General features: G+C 44.4%; 1 protein-coding gene across 3 annotated transcripts in view; it reads left to right on the top strand.

Annotated features, from left to right (window-relative positions):
- The window catches only part of LOC310638234 (uncharacterized protein C1orf21), a 279,715-nt gene that overhangs the window by 202,505 nt on the left and 52,883 nt on the right, over positions 1-24,327 (top strand). For 2 of the 3 annotated variants that reach the window (XM_083359104.1, XM_083359103.1), the window contains one exon: positions 18,449-19,462. The exons of the other annotated variant lie outside the window; for it this stretch is intronic. In XM_083359104.1, coding sequence (XP_083215230.1) covers positions 18,449-18,527 — 79 coding nt within the window. In that variant the 3' untranslated portion in view covers positions 18,528-19,462. Of the gene's footprint in view, positions 1-18,448; positions 19,463-24,327 lie in introns of those variants that run through there. 3 annotated transcript variants of the gene reach the window in all.

Below are 24,327 nucleotides of genomic sequence, written 5' to 3'. Positions count from 1 at the left end.
CGTGGGGTGTGTATGTGTGTATCTCACCCCTTGCAGCCCCACACCCTCAACAGAAACCTTCTGCGATGGCAGGCTGCAAAGTAATGAAAGCTGGTTTTTTGGAGTCCTTGTTTCTTTTTCTCAATATGCCACCAATTGCATTGGGCCTTGCGCCCCTCAGCTCCTGCCCCCAGCCCCATGGAAAGCTACAAGAAGCTCCCATCGCAGCTTCTCTTACCTCTCTTACCTCTCCGTTCTTTTCCTCCTCAATGTCACAGTGTGGGCTGCAAGAGGTGAGACACCCCCCCCATGCACGCACGTGCACATACATACACAAACAAACACTTGTGTGGGGTCTGGGAGAGGTGAGCTGAGAGCCACACAGAGGCCCTTCAAGCAGAGGCAATGTCTGGTGGGAGGGGAGAAGGGCTCAAAATGGGAATCCTCCTGCCTGGAGCCTCTGGCAGCTTAAAAATACAAACCTGTGAAGCACTCAGAAGGCAGTCTCTTTCCCAGCTCACTCCTTCCTTCCTTCCTCCCTCCCCTGGTTCTCTTTCCTTCCTCCACACTAAAGGAAGGGATAACGGGAGGGGGATAAATTGCCAGTGCTGCCGGTGGCCATGCTGTCGCTGGCCATAGCTGTCCCATGCAGGCAGGGGTGGTCCCGATGAAAGAAGCCTGGTGACTTCAAGGCAAAGTCAGAGAGCAGGCGTGGCGCTGATCTACCAGTGGAGGGCATCAAAGCTAGAACGTGCTCAGCCTTAGATCCACGGGGAGCCCTGGAGCCAGTGAGTCCGCCTCCCATCTGTGCTCCACCCCTGGGGTGCAGGGAGAAGGTGGCGAGTGCACGAGTGCTGGCGTCCCAGGGGAAAGGGAAGTCCTTCTCCTATGTTTTTCCTTTATCAATGGTCAGCAGGGATGGTCAGCAGCAATGCTAGGTGCTCGCTACCTCCTTTTTGTGTGCCCAGGGTGTGGGGTAGGCAGCCCCTCGCTGGCCCTTTCCCACTAAAACCACCTCCTTTTATATCCTCTCCTCTCTCGGAAGCATCAATCAGCTGGAGCCCAGTACCAATCCTGGCACCTCTGTAGTGCCCCGACAGCCCTGCAGCTCCAGCTGTCTCTCCCTCGGGCTTATTTAATTTAATTTAATTTAATTTAATAACATTTATATACCGCCCTTCTCCCTGAGGACTCAGGGCGGTTCACAGGGCAGAATAAAATAACCAATACAAACATTAAAAACAGATTAAACAATTGCCCTAGTTAAAAACAATATGATACAACGCTAAAAACCCCCAGAAAAATTAAAAAACAAAAAATAAAACAACCCCAACACTCCCCCTCAGGCTAGGCCGGCTTGTACAAACAAAAATGTCTTGAGATCGCGGCGAAAGGAGCGAAGATCGGGCGCCATCCGGAGCTCTACCGGTAGCTGATTCCACAGCTCCGGAGCGCCCACAGAGAAGGATCTCCCCCTGGGGGCCACCAATCGACATTCTCTGATCGGTGGCACCCTGAGGAGGCCCTCTCTGTGGGAACGCACAGGGCGCAGGGAGCTTGATGCCGGCAGCAGATGTTCCCTGAGGTACTCCGGCCCCATGCCATGGAGTGCTTTGAATACCGTTACCAGTACCTTGAATCTCACCCGGAAGACAACTGGCAACCAATGCAGCTCACGGAGCAGAGGTGTAACGTGGGAGTATCGGGAGACTCCCAACACCACTCTCGCGGCTGCATTCTGTACCAGTTGGAGCTTCCGAGTGGTCCTCAAGGGCAGCCCCATGTAGAGAGCGTTGCAGTAGTCCAGACGAGAGGACACGAGCGCATGAGTGACCGTGCACAGATCATCCCGGCTAAGATAGGGCCGCAACTGACGCACCAGGCGAACCTGTGCAAAGGCCCCCCTAGTCACGGCTCCTATATGATCTTCCAAGGTGAGCCGTGAATCTAGGAGGACCCCCAAGTTGCGAGCCCTATCTACGGGGGGTAATAATTCACCCCCCATAGTTAGAGGTGGAATGTCCGAATAAACCCGGGATGAAGATATGCAAAGCCACTCAGTCTTGTCGGGGTTGAGCTGGAGTCTGTTCCTCCCCATCCAGACCCGAACCGCCTCCAGGCAACGGGACATCACGTCGAGGGCATCACTGGGGTGGTTTGGGGTCGAAAAGAAAAGTTGGGTATCATCAGCGTACTGATGATACCCAACTCCAAAGCCACGAATGATCTCACCCAGCGGCTTCATATAGATGTTGAACAGGAGAGGCGAGAGGACCGACCCCTGAGGAACTCCACAAATGAGAGACCTCGCGGTCGACCTCTGCCCCCCTGCCAACACCGACTGCGAACGTCCCAAGAGATAGGAGGAGAACCACCGTAAAACTGTGCCTCCCACTCCCAATCCCCTGAGACGCCGCAGCAAGATACCATGGTCGATGGTATCGAAAGCCGCCGAGAGGTCTAATAGGACTAGGACAGAGGAATGCCCCCTGTCCCGAGCCCTCCAGAGATCATTCACCAGCGCGACCAATGCCGTCTCCGTGCTGTGCCCGGGCCTGAAACCCGATTGGTACGGGTCTAGATAATCCGCTTCATCCAGGACCAGAGGGAGCTGATGCGCCACCACACTCTCAACAACCTTCGCAAGAAAGCGAAGGTTGGAGACAGGACGAAAGTTATTCAATACAGCAGGGTCCAGGGCAGGCTTCTTGAGGAGAGGCCTCACCACCGCCTCCTTCAAGACGGCGGGGAAGATACCCTCACTCAAAGAAGCCGATATAACTGCCTGGAACCAGCTGCGTGTCCTCTCCCGGGCTGCATAAACCAGCCAGGAAGGGCACGGGTCCAATAAACATGTGGTGGTGCTCAGCCTCCCCATGATCCTGTCCACTTCCTCCGGAGTCACAGAATCAAACTCCTCCCAGATGATATCGACAAGACCACCCGTGTCCTGATCGTCAGACTCTGCCCAGTCAGAGTCCAGACCGGTCCGAATCCGAGCGATTTTGTCCGACAGATGTTGGTTAAACTCCTCGGCACGGCCCTGCAAGGGATCCTCCCTCACCTCCTGATTTAGGAGGGAGCGAGTCACCCTAAACAGGGCGGCCGGACGATTATCTGCGGACGCGATAAGGGTGGCGAAGTGGTTAGACCTCGCCTCCCTTATCGCAGCGAGATAAGACCTAATGTAGGCTCTTAGTCGCAATCGGTCGGATTCGGATCGGCTGGACCTCCAACCGCTCTCTAGGCCCCGTCTCCGACGCTTCATCTCCCGAAGCTCCGCAGAGAACCATGGAGCTCGACGGGATCTGCACCGGGTCAGGGGCCGCAGGGGTACAACTCGATCAAGAGCCTCAGTGGCCGTCCTTTCCCAGGCTTCCACTAAGGCATCTGCCGAGCTGTGAGCAAGGGAGGCAGGTGGGGACCCCAGAGCTGTCTGGAACCTCTGGGGATCCATTAAGCGTCTGGGGCGGTACCATTTAATTGGTTCCAAACACCCACGGCGGGGGGTGGCAAAACGGAAGACCAGTCGCAGGAGATGATGATCGGTCCATGACAGGGGCATAATAATTGGAGAGCCCCCACCAAGATCATCTAACCACTGTCCAGATAAAAAAACTAGGTCAAGGGTGTGGCCTCCCTCATGAGTCGGTCCCGAAATTACCTGCGTCAGGTCCATGGCCGTCATGGAAGCCATGAACTCCCGGGCCAACTCAGATGATCCTCCCAGCGATGGTAGGTTGAAATCCCCCAAAACTATAAGTTTCGGGAACTCAACCACCAGCGCAGAGAGGACATCGAGCAGCTCAGGCAGGGCTGCTGCTGCATGACTAGGCGAAAGGTACACCAGCAGCAAGCCCAACTGCGCACCAGGGCCGCATCTCAAAAAGAGAGACTCACACCCGACTATCTGAGGAACAGTGGCCTCCCGCGGACACAAGGTCTCCCTCACAACAACAGCCACACCCCCACCCCTACCCTGAGCCCGAGGCCGGTGCAGCACCCGGAAACCTGGTGGGCAAAGATCAACCAGAGGAATCCCGCCCTCTGGGCCCAACCAAGTCTCCGTGATGCACGCCAGGTCCGCCTGCTCACCCTCGACCAGATCACGAACGAGAGGAGCCTTATTAGCGACGGACCTGGCGTTCAAATACACCAGCCGGAGCTCAGGGGGCTGCACACCCTCACTCCCGGGACCTTGGGGTAGAGCCAGAGGGTCGGAGTGCCTCACCGCTTGTAAGTAGCGGAGAGGCCTTCCCTGAGATCGATACGGCCCTCTGCTCCTCCATCTGCTGCCATTCCCTGATGTCGTGGGAATAGGTAGCCCCACGACCAGCCCTGGAGCCCCGGAGGTGACCGACCCCCGCTCCTCCCCCCAGCGATCTCCATCGGCCCTAGCCAGAACAGCGGTAGTTGGATAGCCCCCCTTATCCAAACAACCAAAAGAACCCTCCCGCTTCCCTAACCCCCTAAAAAATTTTGAAAGAAAAATAATCAGGGGCCTCTTATTAGGTCTACGACGAAGGCCCCTACCCGTGCCCAGCCAACTCTCAGGGTCCCAATAAATGGGCCCTTCCTCGAGGTTATAATCGGCTGGCAAGGCGGGTCGCACCCAGGAGGGGGGAGCACCCCTGAGGGCGCATAAGTCCGTGGACGAATATTTAAAGGAAGGCATAAATAGCAGTCCGAATCGTAGGCAGTCCATAGATGATAGTCCATGAGGAGGATCTATTCGGAGAGGGAGTCCCAGGCCTCCGTCCAGCCGCTGCCACTCAGCTGGATAAGCCCCCCGGGCAGGCCTACCACCGTCCTCTCACTACGGTTACAGAGCCAATTCTCGGGGGGGGGATGGAAGTCTGGAGCAACCCCACTGCACTACTGTCACTTCAACTCATTCCTCTAGTGGTAGAGGCCCACTACCACTACATGTACTGTACCATCTGCCAGATGGCAAAGTACCACTTGTGGTACGGGTACCACAAGTTGAAAAGCCCTGCCTTAAAGGATGATCTATGCCATAGGTCGGCAACCCACAGCTGGGGAGCCACATGCAGTTCTTTCAGCCTTCTACTGCGGCTCCAGTCCTCCTCTGCCATTTGCAGAGAGAAAGAGACAGAGAGAGGCACCTGCACTTCGCTTCTCTCTCTTTCTCTCTCTCTGGGCTCCTAATGGGCCCGGGCGCCCCGCCCCCTGAGAGAAGCACAGCCAGGAAGTCCCTTTCCTGGGCTGGCCCCGTCTGAGCCGCACGTGGCCAGGAAGCTGTGCAGGGCAGCCCCGGGATACCCCCTGGGAGCGGCCCGCCAGAGCCTCCACTGAGTGGGCCAGCCCTCCCGCAAGCTGCAGCCCTGAGGGAGCGCAGCCCCTGTGATCCCCAGCTGGCACTACCGTTGGCCCCGCTGGCCAGGAAGGCGTGCTGGAGTCCTGGCTGCTGGGAAGGCAATCGGCCTGCTCTTCTCCCATTGCCCGGAAGAGGTAAACAACTAGTTCCCAGTGCTGGGTTTTCCCCGCATTCAGGGCTTACATTGGTGGCGGAGATGCAGTGAGGGAGGGAAGGAGAGAGAGAGAGAGACTCCTTTGGACTAACAGACTACCTGCTAGCTAAGCACTCAGAGCTGGCAGCCTGGCAAGCGTGTCTGACTGCCACCCCCATTGCTTTTCTGCTGCTTGCAGCAGAACCGCCTTCTGCTAGCGGCGCGATGCCTGCGGCACCTGCTCCCTCCCTGGCCTGCTTGCCTTTCCCTCACTCCCCTTTGCCCGGGTTCCACTTCTTTGGCAGCACCTCTGCCCAGCTCCTCCAGCTCCTGCAGTTGGGATGCCACTGCCTCATCTGCAGGAGGCGAGCAAGAGAGCGCGAGAGGCCATCCCGGGAAGGGCAAGCGGCAGGCTAGGAGTGAGCTCTGCCTGCTCCATCCGCTACCTCTGCTTGTCTTCAATGCCAGTGTAATGCTGCTTTATCTTCATATTCCAATCGCAGTTATTTTGGCTACAGCCCGGGGACCTCAGCAAGATACAAAGCATTTGGTTGGAACCTGCAAGAAGTTAGAGGTCCAGAAGGTCTGCATCATTAAAGGAGAGAGAGAGAGAGAGAGAGAGAGAGAGAAGCGCAAGTGCCTCTCTGTCTCTGTTTCTCTCTCTCTCTGTCTCTCTCTCACACACACACACAAACACACTGAGTGGGGGAAGAGGACTGGCAGACCAAGGGCAGAAAGAGAGAGAGGGATGGAGAGAGAGAGAGAAGGGAAGGAGAGATGGAGAAAGAGGGAGGGAGACAGAGACGGAGGGAGAGGGAAAAAGAGGGAGGGAGAGAAAGGAAGGGAGAGAGAGGGAGGGAGACAGGGTGAAAGAGAGAGAGAGAGAGAGGGGGAGAGAGAGAAAATAAATAAATAAATATGAATATATGTGGTTGTCCTTACTGGACTTTTAGTAAAGAATGTTTAATGAAATATTTTGATGTTTTTTTAATTTAAGAGATGAGATATGTGGATAATTATGCTGTATTTAAACATTGTAGATAAGCTACCAAAATTGTTTTCACCTGTTGAGATGAAGGAGAAAGGGTTTTTTTCCCCTCTTTCTCCTGCATAAAAATTTGTTGTTGTTTTTTGTAGCAGTTCATTGATTTCATAAATGCAAGACACTATAGATTTTTTTATACATAGCATAAAGGTAAAAATGAATATTTGCAGTGTTATCTTCATTTTAGATGTCAATGGGTTTTCTGGCTCCCAGTGATTTATTTTCTGTGGGAAATGAGTCCAAGTGGCTCTCTGTGTGTTTAAGGTTGCTGACCCCTATTCTATGTTGAGAATAGGCAAGAAGGTCTTTTGAGCCATGACCACTGTCCTTAAGATCTTTCCGGATTAATTGGCCTTTGACAGAAAAGGAATCCAATGAATGTTTCCAGCATCTGTTAAGCCTTATACCATGCTGTGCAATAGAGCTGTTTTGTCCCCACTGCCATTCCTTTTAATGCAGACTGGCATTAAAATGAAAATTTGGAATGAGTCATCAATAAGTAGATAACATTGTCCTCATTTTCTGCTTTTAAAATGAGTCTGATGAAATCAGAAATGGTTGACTCAAACATATAAACTGAAGTTTAATCTGGACAAAGCAAACTACATTGATAATGGATGTTGTGTCTGACTTAGAACTTAGTTAAGAGTTTTCTGGATAGAGCAGATTGTGCTCTCAGCTTATGGAGTGTTCTTATGTCTTAATTTCTCTGTGGAGTTTTAAATTATTTCCACAACAGATTGCAGTTTTCCAAATTCATGGGGGGTTACGTGTCAACACTTTGGAAATATGAAATTCAGTGTAAATATATACTCTTGCCCAGTTACCCCCAGATGTTGCCTAAGCATACACAAACACACATATGCCTAAAGTCAAGCTAGAGTAACTTGATGCAGATATACAACTCACACCAAGATCATAAGCCATCCTACGCAGATGGCCCTCTCTGTGAGATTAAAGATGTATTTGCTTCACCATCACTCAGGGTGAATGAAGCAAGTAGCAACCAGATTTTTAGTATGATAAATTTCACAACCACCACCATGAAAAGACAAATCCACCAACATAAATCTTGCAAATATGGAGAATTTATCTTGTACCAGTTTAAATTATGATCCAGCTGTGATCCCTCTTTAACATGAGATTGTCATGCCATGGTTAATTATACTCGTATTTTTATAACACTGCATATGGAATTGCTTTGGAACATTACTCAAACTCTTATATTATCACCATATAGTCAATGTGGGCTGGGTTTGTGAGATAACAATTATGTAAGTACTGTAATTATACCTTCCTAGCCTTTAAGTTAAAGGAGCTTATGTAGATTTGCAATAATTTTTAGACCATTAAGTTCATGAAGTTAAGATTGGATTAAGTAGAAAATAAGAGCTTTCAAAGAAGTATATGCAAACATATAGGTTTTCTCAGAATCCAGTTATATTTAATTTCTATCTTCTCTGATTTAAAACCAATTCTTACTATCTCCTGGATTCCGTCATACTACTAAGGGGTAGGAGGGTATGCATGGGGTTTTTATTACTTTCACTTCCTCTATTCACTACAAAATAACCTTTTGTTGATTCACTTCGGGTCTGCTAACCATAACAATGTGGCTATCTGCCTTTCATCCTTTGCCCCTCTGAAACTCTCCTCTTTACAGGCATAGAGGGGGAAAAGGGTGGGGAGATGCAACACCTGGGATCTGGGTAAAGAGAGGATTGAATGATCGTGCCGACGGAGCCGGACTGATGTTATTTTTCCTGGAGTTAACACCTAGAAATCTGCCGGTTTGAATCGCCTGGAAGAACTGTGGGGTGTGGGGCTGCTTGGGAACACTTTAAAACATTGAATGGTGGGGGGATCCCTCAGAGCCTATCTAGCATGCCTACTATCAATTTCTCTTAATAAAAATTCCTGTTGGGAGAGACCATTTCCAAGAGTTCTGTTTTCTTAAGATGTAGATTGAAGTGGGTCCTTACATTAGACAGGATCTGCAATAATAGTCAACCTGGAAGGGAGAACCTTGCCGGGGGACTTTGCAAAAAATACAATGTCAGACGACGAGGCAGGGAAGGGAGAAACCCTCATGGAGAGGGAGCCTTTTCCCCGACTGAAAACCTGCCAGCTGTCGGGAGCTGAAGTGTCATACTCCTCAGGAGAAGAGGTGGTGGAGACGCGTAACCACAAACTTCGGTGGTCAATGGGCATTGGAAAGAAAAGTGAGTGGGAAAAGAAATCAAGAAAGGTGACCCAGAGACGGGGGCCCAACCAACCAGAATGGAAGCAGGAGATGGAGAAATCCCTGCACATAAGCAAAGAGGAAGGAAGTTGAGCACAGCACTCAAACTGGATCCTAGAGAAAGCTATCGACCTGATGAAAAGAACCCTCGGATCCCTAGGGGAGGAGAATTCTGAGCCACACAGACACACCAGCACCCGGAGCTGCAGTTGGAGAGACACTGAGGGGGAATTGGAACCTGCATCCCGGGGACATCCACTGATCCAGTAGCGACCACTTCAGCAGTCCCCACTCCCTGCCAACACGCAGATGGTGATCCAGTTGGAAGACAATACCACCAGCGATGAAGGCACCAATTCATTCAAGGGGGAGCCAACACGATTGGGATTTTTCCTAACCCAAGTCCTCAACTACATGGAAGAATACAGCCGGCACATCCCTAGCGACAAAGCCCGTATCCGGATCGTGCAATCTGCTCTGGACGGAAAGGTGGCAGATTGGGTGGTGAATTTGCATGACTCTGATGCCCCAGAGCTCAACGGCTTCAACCATTTCATGTCCTTTCTGAGGAGGCGATTTGAGGACTCCCTGGCTGATCACAAAGCCTGCGAAAGAATCAAAATGATGAGGCAAGGCAGACGCCTGGTAGCCGAATATACGCAAGAATTCCAGGCCATTGCCAGCAAGCTGAACTGGCCGGAAGACATCCTCCTTAGCCATTTCAAAGACAGCCTAAATTACAACCTATATTACGCTTGTCTGCCCCAGGGGGACCCACACCAACTCGAATAGTACGTCCTGGCAGAAGAAGCAGAGATCAACCTACTTAAGACGCACCGCTGAGGAAAACAGTGGAGCCGCTCACCGCCTGAGCCGATGTGTGAGCCAGCAAAGCCACCGGCTATGGCCAAGAAGCCAATGGGCTGTTTCAAATGTGGGAGAGAGGGGCATCAGGCCGTAGAATGCCGCTCGAAAGCCCCCCGGAACAACCCAGACAAATCACCTGCCAGCAAATCTGGGAAGTCCCGAGCTAAGCCAAAAGAATCCATGAGAGTGATAGAGGCTGTGGAATCCCCAACCTCTGCCCAATGTGGGGAAGGAACTCCAGCCTACACTGCAGGGCCGGTGGATGCCTCAGACGACAGCTCAGAGGGTGAACCCCTGGTAAGTGGACCCATCGCACCCATCCTCAAGACAGTGACTATGTTAATTCCCTCCATGCCAGAAGCTGTCAAGGTGAAAGTCTTAATAGACTCTGGTTGCACCCGCTGCCTCATTAGCCCGACGCTAGTGGGGAATCTGGGCATTCCATTGATTAGGCTAGAACAACCAATCTCATTTGGCCAGTTAGATGGGTCCATAGCAGGGGGGTTGCCAGCTTCCCATAGCCACTTTACCAGTCCACCTATCTCTGGGGAACCATGAGGAAGACATAACATTTGTAGTGACCCCAGGCATGGAATGCCCGATGATCCTAGGGATGGAATGGTTAAAGAAATGGAACCCTGAGTAAATTGGAGGATGGCAGAAATCAATTTCCCGAAGGGAGATCCTGCAGATTTAAAACCCCAAGGGGATCTACCAAAATTAAGAATGGAAAAAGCATCCATGGGAGAAGAAAAGGGGCTACCTGAAATACCAGAGGAATACAGAGATCTTGCTGAAGTTTTCAACGAGGAGACCCACAGACTGTGCCATAGAATTGAAGCCCAGGGCAAAACTCCCGAAGCCCAGATTATACTCCATGAGCCCAAAGGAGAAGGAGGAAATGGAAAGATTCATAAACAAAAACCTAGAAAGGAGGTTCATTGAGCCTACCAGGCCTAAAGTGGCCACTTCGGTCCTCTTTAGAGAGAATAAGGATGACTCTACACTTATGCTTTGACTATCGCCTATTGAACACAATCAGTGAAAGCAACCTATACCCCTTACCCCTCATGAAGGACATGTTATCACACTTCTCGAAAGGAAATTTTTTTTAACTAAACTAGATCTAAGGGAAGCGTATTACCGTGATAGAATTAAGGAAGGGGATGAATGGAAAACTGCATTTAATTGCCCAGTGGGGTGCTACCAATTCAAAGTTTTGCCATTTGGATTACAAGGGGGCCCCACGGTATTTATGCAATTAATCAACAAGGTACTAAGGGAGCACCTATTTAAAGGGGTCCTGGTTTATTTAGACAACATCCTTATCTTCACCGAATCAAAAGAGGAACATGTCAACCTAGTCAGAGCAGTTTTAAAGAAACTGCGATCTGCCCACCTATATGCCAAATTATCAAAATGCAAATTTCACCAGGAAAGAATAGACTACCTGGGTTATCGCATATCCCCACAGGGCATTGAAATGGACCCAGAGAAGGTTAGAGCAGTATTAGAATGGGCATCACCTTGCACAAGAAAGCAACTGCAAAGTTTCCTGGGCTTCAGAAACTTTTACCACCAATTCATCCCCTCTTTTGCCCAGATAGCCCTGCCCCTCACAAACTTATTTATTTATTTATTTATTGATGGGATTTATATCCCGCCCTATCTCCTGAAGGACTCAGGGCGGCTCACAATAAAACATATAATAAGTACATAAATCAAGATAAAATGAAAATTGAGAACATCAGTGCAATAAAAATTAGAGAATTTTAAAATGAATTAAAAATACTAAATATAAATTAATTGAAATGCCTGTCAGTCTAGGTCAGCTTGGTGGAACAGGTGTGTTTTGAGGCCGCGGCGAAAGGATTGGAGGTTTTGGGCTATCCGAAGCTCAGGGGGGAGCTGATTCCATAGGGTTGGTGCTCCCACAGAGAAGGCCCTCCCCCTGGGGGTCGCCAGCCGACATTGCCTAGCTGACGGTACCCTGAGGAGGCCTTCTCTGTGTGAGCGTACTGGACGATGGGAATTTGTTCCCGGCAGCAGATGGTCCTGCAAGTATCCCGGACCTAAGCCATGTAGGGCTTTAAAGGTAAGTACCAGCACCTTAAATCTCACCCGGAGGGCAACTGGTAGCCAATGCAGCTCACGCAGGAGGGGTGTAATATGGGAGTATCGGGAAGCTCCCATCACAACCCGTGCAGCTGCATTCTGCACCAGCTGAAGCCTCCGGGTGGTCTTCAAGGGCAGCCCCATGTAGAGAGCATTACAGTAATCAATACGGGAGGTAACGAGTGCGTGGGTGACTGTACGTAGGGCATCTCGGTCCAAAAAGGGGCGCAATTGGTATATAAGACGAATCTGGGCAAATGCCCCCCTAGCCACTTACTAAAAATGAAGGGAGTATCCTCAGTAAAACCTAGCCAGCCACTAAAATGGACAATGGAATGCCAAGTAGCATTTGAGAGGTTAAAGAGACTCTTTTCTGAAGAATCAGTACTGAGGCACCCAGACATGGATAAGCCCTTCGTAATACAGGCGGGTGCAAGTGATGTGGCAGTGGGGGCTGTACTATTACAAGAAAACGATGAAGGGGTAATGCAACCCTGCGCATATACATCCAAGAAACTCACCAAAACGGAACAGCACTGGCCCGTGTGGGAGAAAGAGGCATATGGGATATGTTGGTCATTAATTACGTGGAGCTAGTTCCTTGAAGGGAATAAAATCCCCTTTCAGGTGTGGACAGACCACACAAATCTGGAAGCCTTGAAAACACCCAGGAAGCTCAACCCCAAGCAAGCCCGCTGGTCCCATTATTGCCAGGGGGAAAGAACTTCCTGGCAGATGCACTATCTCGCATGCCCCAGTATAACAGCACACAAGCCACCGATTCTAAACCACTTATGGCGGAACCACAACTGGCAGCAACAGTAACTACCAGAGCCCAAGCTAAATTAAAACTGCAGCTGGGTAGCCAAAGTGGAATTGAATTCTGGAAAACTTTGAAAACATATAAATGATTCCAGAAAAATAGACACGTGTGCACAATTAAGGATGGACTGCCTTGGGTGGGGGAAAAGTTATATATACCAACCACCAAGAGGGTCACGTTCATGCAGCTTTGCCATGACACCAGATCAGCAGGGCATTTTGGATTTGTAAAAACATTACACTTAATTAAAAGGCAATTTTGGTGGCCATCCATGAAAAAGGACATAAAAAGTTATGTGGCCAGCTGCCCAATGTGCACAACTGCAAAGAGGTTGCAAGGGAAATTGCCCAGACTGTTATAAACAGTGGCAAATCCCTCAGCCCCCTGGAGGGAAATAGCCATGGATTTCATAGTGGAATTACCAGAATGCAATGGGAATACTGTAAACTGGATGATCACGGACTTGTTTTCCAAACAGGTGCACTTCATCCCTTGTCAAAAGATTCACACCGCAAAAGCCTTAGTGAAACTTTTCATGCAGCATATTTACAGATTTCATGGGGCACCACAACACATCATATCTGATAGGGGAGTATAATTTACATCGGCATTTTGTAAGGAATTTTTATCCCTTTTAGGGGCCACTCAGGGACTGACATCTAGTCATCATCCTCAAGGGAACAGTCAGTCAGAGAAATCTAACTCAGAATTTGAGCAATATTTAAGATGCTTTATTAATTTCCAGCAAACAAATTGGATGGACGTACTCCCTTTCGCAGAAGTTGCCTATAATGATGCAATTCACTCCAGCACAGGCTACACTCCTTTTCACATAGCTACTGGTCAAAGTTTCAACCCCATGCCAGAACTAATCCCAAATGAACCGGTAATTCCATCACTGAAAGAATGGATAGAACAATTATAAAACACCTGGCCAATAGTTAGAAAAGCCCTAGACGAAGCTAGGCAAGCATATAAAGCACAAGCAGATAAAAAAAGAATTGAACCCACACCATTCATTATAGGTGAAATGGTATATTTGTCTACAAATCCTTACAACCCTGTAAAAAACTTGGACCAAAATATATAGGACCTTTTCCAATTAAAAGAATCATAAACCCAGTAATAGTAGAATTAGAATTACCCAAAAATCTTAGACAAATACACCCAATTTTTCATTGCAGTTTGCTGAAAAGAGAACAACAGTCACCATTATGGCCAAAATTTCCCCCCCACCTCCTCCAATCATGGTGGAAGGAGAACAACACTTCAAAATAAAGGAATTCCTAGACTCTAGAACAGGGGTGTCAAACTCAATTTCATTGAGGGCCGCATCAGCATTGCGGCTGCCCTCATGGGGCCGGGTGGGCGTGGCCTACTGTGTGGGCGTGGCTAAAGTGCATATGGCCTACTGGGTGGGCGTGGCCAGCTCTACATCATTCGCATCAAGGGTGCCTATGGGGGCCTGGGCAGGAGTGGGAGAGATCTGAGGGTCTCTGGCAGAAGAAGGGTCTCTGGGCCAGGGCCAAGGCAGTGGGGGCCGTTCCCTGACTGTTTCCAGGATGGCTTCGCGGGCCACATGAAACCACCGCGGGCCGGATCCGGCCCCCGGGCCTTGTGTTTGACACGTCTGCTCTAGAAGATATCATGGGACAACTCAATACCTAGTAGCATGGAAACACCTCCCCTCCTCACAAAATGAGTGGGTCCATAAACGTCATGTAAAAGCCCTGAAGCTATTAAAGAAATTTCATTCAGAGTATTCTAACAAGCCAGACTTTTTACACCTGTTTTGTTTTCTTTACAGGTGGATCTCTCTTATTTTTTTTATTGAAAAGTTTTACAGTACATTTTATCTTTAACAAAACAAAACAAAGCCCCTCCCAACCCCCTCCCCTCTTCCCAACCCTCCCCAACACCTCCCTCCCTCCCCCTCCCCCTCCCCGACTTCCCAGAGCTAAATACAAGGTATAAAAGTAGAAACAATCATAATCTACCATATGCAAACAACAATAAGCTATTAAATCTATCGCACTTTAACTCTTATAAAATGACTACAAGCAATATAAATATCACATCAATACTTATTCAAATGCTAAATGAAACTTTTTAGTCTCATATTTATTCTGGATGTAGTCAATCCATTTTTTCCACTCCACAATATATCTCTGTTGCGAATGGTCTTTCAAATACGCTGAGATCTTTGCCATTTCCGCCAGGTTGGAAACTTTTAAAGTCCATTCTTCTATAGTCGGCAGTTCTTCCTTCTTCCAGTATTGCCCTACTAAAAGTCTTGCTGCCGTAATTAAGTTCAACATCAACTTAGTGTCCACAACAGTAGTGTCAGTAGTAATGCCCAGTAAAAACAATTGCGGACAAAACTTTATCCTTTTCTTAAATATCTTCTGCATATTCCACCAAATTTTAATCCAAAATGCTTTAACCTTTTTACAGGTCCACCATATATGAAAGTACGTTGCATCTTCACCACCACACCTCCAACATTTAGGCTGGCAGTTCGGATACATACTTGCTAATTTTTTAGGATCTAAATGCCACCTATAAAACATTTTATAAAAGTTCTCTCTTAAATTTTGAGCTTGCGTAAATTTTACATTTCTCACCCAAATCTTTTCCCAAGTATCCATTGTAATAACTTCTTGAAAATTCTGAGCCCACTTTATCATACAATCTTTAACAAGTTCTGTCTCTGAATCAATTTCTATCAGTGCAAGATATATCCGTTTGATATGTGCTTGACCTTGATTTCTAATTTGCTTTACCAAATTTCCATCAGTCATTGAAAAACCAATTTTCTGATCTTCTTTCCACCTGGCCTGTAATTGCCCATACTGAAACCAAGTTTGAACAATCTTTTCTTCTCGTAAAAAATTATACGGCTTCAAATGCCATACATTCCTTTCCAAACTTAAAATTTCCTTATATGTAATCACATCATGTTTAAACCCAACATTTATATTTTCTATTGCGTGTTTCGGTATTGCCCATAAAGGTATTTTATAATTTAGCTTGTGTCTATACTTTTTCCAAACTCGCAACAGAGCATGTCTTAAAATATGCACCTTGAACACATTATCCACCTTCTTATCATACAATAAGTATGCATGCCAACCGAATAGCAAATCATGACCTTCAAGATTTAATAATCTCACTTGTGTTAAATTAATCCAATCACTTATCGCTGACAAAGCAGCAGCTTCATAGTATAGTTTAAAATTAGGCATTTTGAGACCACCTCTCTCACGCGTATCCTGCATAATCTTAAATTTAACTCGTGGCCTTTTCCCTGCCCAGACAAATTTATTAATACCCTTTTGTCATTCCTCCAAGTTTGAATCCTTTTTAAGAATAGGTATCATTTGAAATAAAAATAGAAATTTCGACAAAACATTCATTTTCACTGCTGCAATTCTTCCCAATAAAGACAATTGTAGTTTTTTCCAGCTATCCAATTCTTTTTGAACTTTTCCCCATAGCTTTTCATAATTATTTTTATATAGCTTTGCATTTGAGGGTGACAAATATACCCCCAAATATTTAACCCTTTTAACTATTTCAAATCCAGTTAACCCTTCTAAAACAGCCTTTTGTGATACTGTCATATTCTTAGACAACATTTTAGTTTTTTGTATGTTAACCTTGAATCCAGAAACTTTCCCATATTGCATTATTATCTCCATCAATTCTACAACAGAGTTTTCTGGCTGGATCACCGTAACAACCAGATCGTCTGCAAACGCCCTCAGTCTATAATCCTGATCTCTTATTTGAATTCCCTTAATTTTTTCCGAGTCCCGTATTTTAATCAATAATATCTCCAATGTTAAAACAAATAATAGAGGTGACAACGGACACCCCTGCCTTGTGCCCTTTTCAATATTACATACTTCGGTCAGACTATTATTTACTATTATACGGGCTGTTTGCTTTTGATATAATGCCCTAATTGGTTGTAAAAATTTATCCCCAAAATTCATTTTATCTAGTACTTTCAACAAAAATTGCCAATCCAATTGATCAAAGGCTTTTTCAGCATCCAAAAAAATCAGCGCTGCAGGGATCTGATTGTTTCTTTCCAGAAATTCCAACAAATCAACCATATGCCTCACGTTATTTTTCATTTGTCTACCACTTATAAACCCAGTTTGGTCACCATGAATTACCTGTTGCAGTACCCTCATTAATCTGTTAGCTAAAACCTTAGCAAATATCTTGTAGTCCGTATTCAAAAGTGATATTGGTCTATAATTTTTTGCTTGAGTGACATCCTGATCTTCCTTCAGAATCAAAGAAATAAAAGCAGTTTTCCAAGACGGAGGCACCCCTCCTCCCATTTGAATTGTCTGAAACAATTCCCTTAATGGCTTTACCATCTCTAACTGGATCTCTCTTATTTTTAAGGGGGGCAGGATGTCGGAATCCAGTTATATTTAATTTCTATCTATATTCTCTGATTTAAAACCAATTCTTTCTATCTCCTGGATTCCGTCATATTACTAAGGGGGAGGGTGGTATGCATGGGGTTTTTACTACTTTCACTTCCTCTATTCACTACAAAATAACCTTTTGTTGATTCACTTCGGGTCTGCTAACCATAACAGTGTGGCCATCTGCCTTTCATCCTTTGCCCCTCTGAAACTCTCCTCTTTACCGGCAGCGAAGGGGGGAAAGGGGGGGAGATGCAACACCTGGGATCTGGGTAAAGAGAGGATTGAATGATCGTGCCGACGGAGCCGGACTGATGTTATTTTTCCTGGAGTTAACACCTAGAAATCTGTCGGTTTGAATCACCTGGAAGAACTGTGGTGTGGGGGCTGCTTGGGAACACTTTAAAACACTGAATGGTGGGGGGATCCCTCAGATCCTGTCTAGCATGCCTGCTATCAATTTCTCTTAATAAAAATTCCTGTTGGGAGAGACCGTTTCTAAAAGTTCTGTTTTCTTAAGATGTAGATTGAAGTGGGTCCCTACAGATTTCATTCTGATGTGCAGCAATCTTACTTATCAAAAGGCATATATGTATGTAATATATGGTGTCTGAGTTCAGCATATAGCAAATATCCACTTTGCTATAGATTGGCATTATGAGACCTAAATGTGACAGCTAAAAACACAAACATAAGGAGCAAAAATCCAAAAATCAAACCAGTTTATGGATTGGTTTTATTTATCAGTCTTATTTGTTTACAACACTGTATGTTGTTAACATATACAACTGTATACAGTTATGTGCATTACATATAATAAGATATTAGAATATTATGTCTGCATGTACACACTGTTCACACCCACTGCACACACAGAATAGAAAACATTTATTTGAGAACGCTGTATTATTCAGAAGCTTCATTTTTAATTTGCATAAGAGCTGAGATCTAGGTTAGGGATATATGAAATAATGGCCTCCCAGCAACTTCTAAACTGTTCTGTGATATTAGGCTTTTCATTTATTTGGGAATTGGTGCACATCAGCAATATGATGCACTATATATTATTGAAATACACTGATACAGCCTTTAAGCCCCTTGATGGTTACTGGAAATACAAAGAAATGAAGTATAGTGAAGCATACTGTTGCATTTCTTAATTGCTGCAGGTAGAAGTTACACACAGCATTTTTTAATTCTTACCTCATTAGGGAGTCAGTATCAACAAGGTAAGTGAAAACTGACCATTCAGTTTTCTTGAACAACAGAAAATGATTGCCAGTTACTGAAAGGCTGTAGAGGGGTTTACATACCCAGTTCACAAAGTTTTTGTAGAATGAACAGAATGCGAACTGGCTAATGTAATTTTATATTATTCTATGTCTTTGATATGGTGTCTTCTTGTATGGTTTTAGTGTAATTTTTTAAAAAATAAAATCTCTTTATTTTCTTCTAAAGGGTCGTGATTACTGTTCAGAAGAAGAGGATATCACATAATGCCATTTCTGCCAATCGAAACAGGAATACTCCTGTGTAAATAGATTACGGTTCAATCCAGATCTTTTGGGGGAGTCTTCTCAAGTGAACAGCACTACATAAACAATTATTTCCACATTGTATGCTCCATTCAGTTACAGTGTACAGTGTACAATGACCATACAGTGAGCATGGTTCAAAGAAAGAAGAACAGCTTCTATGGAACTGCCTTTGCTGCCGCTAATTGCAAGTTTTCATTTCGTCATGCCCAGGAACACCACAGACGTTTGACTTAAACATCTAAAAGACATTGTAGCTTTCACTTGGGCTGTTGGCCTGTTTTCTATTGGCTGAGGTGGCGTTGTACAAAATCTTCTATAACCAAGCAGCTGAATCTTCCAGTTCACCCTACTCATCAGCCCATACTCATGTGGGGCATGGAGTTCTTGTTATACTGACAGTTTAGAGCTTTGTAAAATGGGACACTTTGCCATGATGGACTTTGTTTTCTGCTAGGAAGAAGTTAACAATTAAAAAGCATGTTGTCATACAGATACTGAATGTGGTGATGCAGGAACAGAAATCTGTATTTTTTTTAAAAAAGCCACCAGTTTCTTTTATTAACTATTTTAATCAAGGAATATACTTGCAATATTGGTTTTGCTGACCGCAGATGGAAATTATGATCACAAACAGTTTGAATCCTTACCTCTCTCTCTCCTCACTCTTTTTTAAAAGAAATAAACATTTTACTGTTTTTAGGTATTCTTGTCTTATACCCATTCATACATACCAGTGTGCTAAGAATAATTGGGAAAAGGGAGTTGGTAAAGGAGACCTTTAGAAAGATGATTTGAAAGGATATTATTTTCAAATGGTATGTGCCAATTTGAGATGTCTGTAGAGTTTATTTTTCCATAATATAGAAGTTGATACTCTCTCTTCTCAAAGGCAGATGTAATATTTTTAACAAATATTGTCATGAGTAAAAATGATCCTAAGGTTAAAAAAAGAACTTCTGCATTTATTTTTTTAAATACATTATAACAACTATTTTATGAGCTAGGTAATAGATTCTGTCCTGTGACTGTGGAATATAATCATAAAGGAAAATGCAGCTGGCAGCAATGGAGGCTGATTTTTTTAAAAAAAAATCTCTCATTTGCCTAATTAAGACCTCATGATGGCAATCCATCAATAAAGAAAGCACATGGCAGAATTGTCAATGGGATTTTATCCCATGGGAATGCCTGTAGGATCATATGTCCAACTAATTGAAGGGAGCTTACTAAAGGGGCTTTCATCATATTTTGTCTTAAAATATTAGTGGTCCTCTATCTGCCATTAACTCAAGCAAGTGAAGGATGTCAAGATCTTATTCTTTGACGGAACAGCTGATTATTCAAAGGTATGTAGATTTTGAATCATCCAACTTCCAAGTAACCACAACAATCAAACATTGCCTCCCAAAGATTTTGAAGTATAATAACTTCTCAGGTATTAAACTATTGAATGATTCCTCAAGTATTTGGTGAGAGAAGGCAACAACACTGTTTCAAATCATTTATCTCTGCTGAAAAAAAGATACTTATGGTGGAATTGATTCATTCCTTCTCTTTGTCCATTATCACTAGCATTTTTAAAAATCTCTTCCATATTTACTCTTAATTTCTGCAAAGAATTCTTTTTCTAAGTGTCTTGCTTCCCCATTTCCCTTTATAATTTTCAGTTCTCTTGGTTTAATTGGCTTTTCTTTGTAATGTGTATGAATACACTGGAAAGGATAGTTTGGATTTTCATAGTCCACCCCTCTGGAACTTTCCTTATCTGATTGTACTATTAGAAGCCTTTCCCATACCCACTTACATAGTTTCAATTCAATCAGTTTCTCAGTTACTCTTCTAACTAATGTACAACATGTATAGAATGTTTTTTCATAACCTTTTCTCCACTTGATGGGCTTCTCCTAAGGATTTTGTTACAAGTCCTGATCAATTTCAGAGCCCATAGTTACTGAATTATAGAAATTTTTCTTAAATTGATCCAGTGGTGGGATCAAAAATCCCTCCCACAAGACATCCCAAACGTGTATTTTGCTTATGCAAAGGGCATTGGGCTCAGGAGCCAGTTGTCAAAACTTTGTGTGGTAGTTTCATTGAAATTGATTGTGCTTGGCTTGAAAAGACCCTCATTCCATCTGATATCAATGTAGACCTCATTGCGCTTCACAAACACTTGATGCCCAGACTTCACAGATTGAGGTAGGTGCAGTATCAGTTACACCATGGGTGTCAAACTCGATCATGGCGTATGATGTATCATGACGTATTATGACAATTTTGCCTTTACGGAGCCGGAATGGGTGTGGCCTGCATGTGACGCATCTGGCATGTGGGCCATCAGTTTGACACCCCTGAGTTACACCTTATCTACAAAGCCATTGACATCTGTTAGGCATTTTTACTCCAGCACCAGTGTCTAAAGAACACAAATCAGAAGTGTTCCCAAAACAAGACAGTTTGGAACATTGTCACCTTACAGTGGAGATAGGCAGCATAAAAACGCAATAAATAATTATGGGGAGAAGCTATCTAAACATTCAGTTTCATAATCAATGGCTCCATAGAGGCTGACCAGATGGTATGTATGACCAAGGTTGACAGAACTAGACAGGTGATTCCATGTCTAGCTCGTAACTCATTGAAATTTATTGTAATTTTTTATTTGCATTTCTCTCAATGCAATGTTATGCAATGGTCTTAACTTCACATGATTCTAGCCTTCCAATCACTGATTAGTAGTGCATAGAGGAATGGATCTCTCCTCAATACTTTCATTCTTGCTCCCTGCCAAATTGAAGATGATACAGGTATAATTGGCTACTATAAACTCAATATCATTATGAGTCCAATCCAGGCTACACATATTTTAATTATGTACTTAAAAAATAAAGTACTTGGAGAAATTATTCTGTAACTTATGTTAGCATAGTATTCATGCTATTTATTAAAACAGCCAGGTTTCCAGAAATAGACACAGCTGTTTAATGAATTGATTCAGTAAAACTAGATTGTTAAAGCAATTCCAAAGCAGCTATAGCTTCACGTTGGTGAGGAATTACTGCTTTAATGAATAGCTAAGAAGGGCTGTGTTTGTGCAAGTTTTTGTAAAACACTTCTGAATCATTTTCAAACTGCAAAGACCTAATTTCTGTGGCAAATTTTGGCAATGGTTCATGTCCTATGATTTTTATAATATCTTCACCACATGGTTCCTACTCTTGGTTAAGCAACTCTGATTCATACCTGCCATACCTGCAAGCTGCAGCTACATAAAAATTCAGTTGTCAACTACCTCGGGGACTGTCACTTTAACTTCTGGTAAAGGTCCTGGATTTAAAGGACTATTTCTGATTATGAAGTACATACATTTTCTATTTCATTAGATCTAACCATCAGATATTCTCCTTTGTTTCTGAGAATTAATGGCTTCATCCACAACAAGTAACCCATGTGACTAAGACTCCGGGTTTCACAATGAAGTAACATATCATGGCTCAGGACTCAGATTCTAAATCCTAATCTGATCCTAAAGAAGCTGCTGCAGTTGAGTTTGGAATGTCAGCCTCCAGAAGGACAAAGCCAGGAATCATAGGAGGCTGAACAGCTGGGAAAGTCAGGTGAAAGTGATATAAGGCCTTCCAGTCCCTACACCAGACAAGTAGAGAAGAGAGCAGTACAGTAAAAGTCTAATAAACTCACCGAGCCAAAAAGTAAACCTGATTATTGACAGCTGGCTGCAAGCCTTATTTAAGAAATATTTCTGAGTTGGCTCTTTGCTGGAAACAATATCTGACTTCAGCTCAAATGTGGCATTTGTGTGTGTAGATTCTACTCTTGAACATCTGAGTTTTGGACCTGCTGACAACCTTGCACTGTCTCTGAAATCTGGATGAACTTCTATGCACTTCTGTTTCAAAAGAAACAGAAGGCATAGTTTGGATTGCTCAAAACAGGCTGTTTGAACTAATGCAGTCCAGCCCAGGACTGAAAAATCTTCAAATGATTAAAAGTGGTGATTGTATGAAGAGGCAGAAGAAATAATGGATCATATACTCAGCTTGTGCAAGCAAATCACACAAACTGATTGCAGAATAGAAGATGAGAAAAAAATGGAGATCACAAAGATCTGAAAACAAGTTAAAAGAGAATGGCATAAACCAGTTGTGATGGTCCTACAGTGGTTATCAGCAACTGAGTGCCATACCAAAAAATCTTGGATGCCACTTAGAAAATTTGTATATAGCCATCTTTCAGTTACAAAAGGCGCAATGCTTTGATCTGCACATTTACTATGCCAATGCATTATGACATCCAAGATACTTGGGAAGAACTTGATTCATATGAAGGCCAACAACAACTAAAGAATTGGCAGTTGTGATTTCACATTGTTGAGTACATAATGACCATTAATCTCACAGACTGTGTGACCAGCCATAATAATAATACTTTTATTGTTATTAAACATCTGCCTATTTCAAGTTCAAAGGAAGATAGATGGACAAAAGTGTCAATCCCATTCTAAATATCTGACTGACAGTGTGACCAATCATAATATATTAAATTTATATGCTGCTCAACTCTCAATGATGCTGGGCTGCTTGCAATAATCAAATAAAAAGCACAGATGACCACTGAAATTATCAGTTGCAAATAAGCATCAAGCTGTCACATCTTTGTATGTTGGCTCTAAAAACCCACAGCTTACATAAATATGAATGTCATCTGAGTTTTAGTAATTGATCAGGAAAAGGGAGACATAAAGAAAAACTTAATGAAGCAGCATGCATTTGTTTACTTTTTTTAAAAAATGGCAAAAATGTCAATATAGAAATGCCATCCTATACAGTAAATCTATGACAAAACTGCACTTAGAATGCTAGGCTGTTTCAAAAAGTATATTGCAGGTCTAAAAAAGGTATAGAAAGAGGGCAGTGAAAACCACTGCAGCTTCCCTACACGGAACAACTGCAGTAGTGGGAAAATCAGTATATATAAACTCACACATGATAGATTTATATCAAATCAGGTATAATAAACAGAATGACGATAGAACAATTTTTCTCACATTAGAAATGTAGACCACCTAATGGAAGTACAGCCAATTTTGGTCACCATATCACAAAAAAGATGTTGAGAGTTTGGAAAAAAATCAGAGAAGAGCAACTAAGATGATCAAAGTCCTAGAGACTAAAACATACAAAGAACTGCAGGACTTGGGTCTGGCTAGTCTAAAGAAAAGAAGAAATAGAGGAGACATGATAGCAGTATTCCAGTACTTGAGGGGCTGCCACCAAGAAGAGGGGGTCAAATTATTCTCCAAAGCACCGGAGGGCAGGACAAGAAACAATGGTTGGAAACTGATCAAAGAAAGTAGCAATGTGGAATTAAGGAGAAAGTTCCTAACATGAGGATAATTAACCAATGGAACAGCTTGCCTCCAAAAATTGTGAGTGCTCCATCACTGGAGATTTTTAAGAAGATTCTAGACCACAGGTCTGCAACCCACGGCTCCGGAGCCGCATGCGGCTCTTTCAGCCATCTCCTGCGGCTCCCAGTCCTCTGCCATGTGCAGTCCAAAAAAAACAAAAGTGGGACTAAAAAATTTCGACCAATCAGTTCAAATATGCAGGGTAGGTGCATATCTCGCCTTGGCTCCACTCTTCAGTCAAACCGTGTTCTGCGCATGCACGCATGTACGTGCATGCACACACATTTTTTTGCGGCTCCCAGTTTTTCCTTTTGTGAGGGAACCGGTTCCGAGTGGCTCTTTCACTGTTTCAGGTTGCTTACCCCTGTTCT

This window comes from Vipera ursinii, assembly GCF_947247035.1.
Source record: "Vipera ursinii genome assembly, chromosome: 3".
Classification (NCBI taxonomy): Eukaryota; Metazoa; Chordata; class Lepidosauria; order Squamata; family Viperidae; genus Vipera; species Vipera ursinii.
This window is presented reverse-complemented; position numbering and strand designations above follow the sequence as displayed.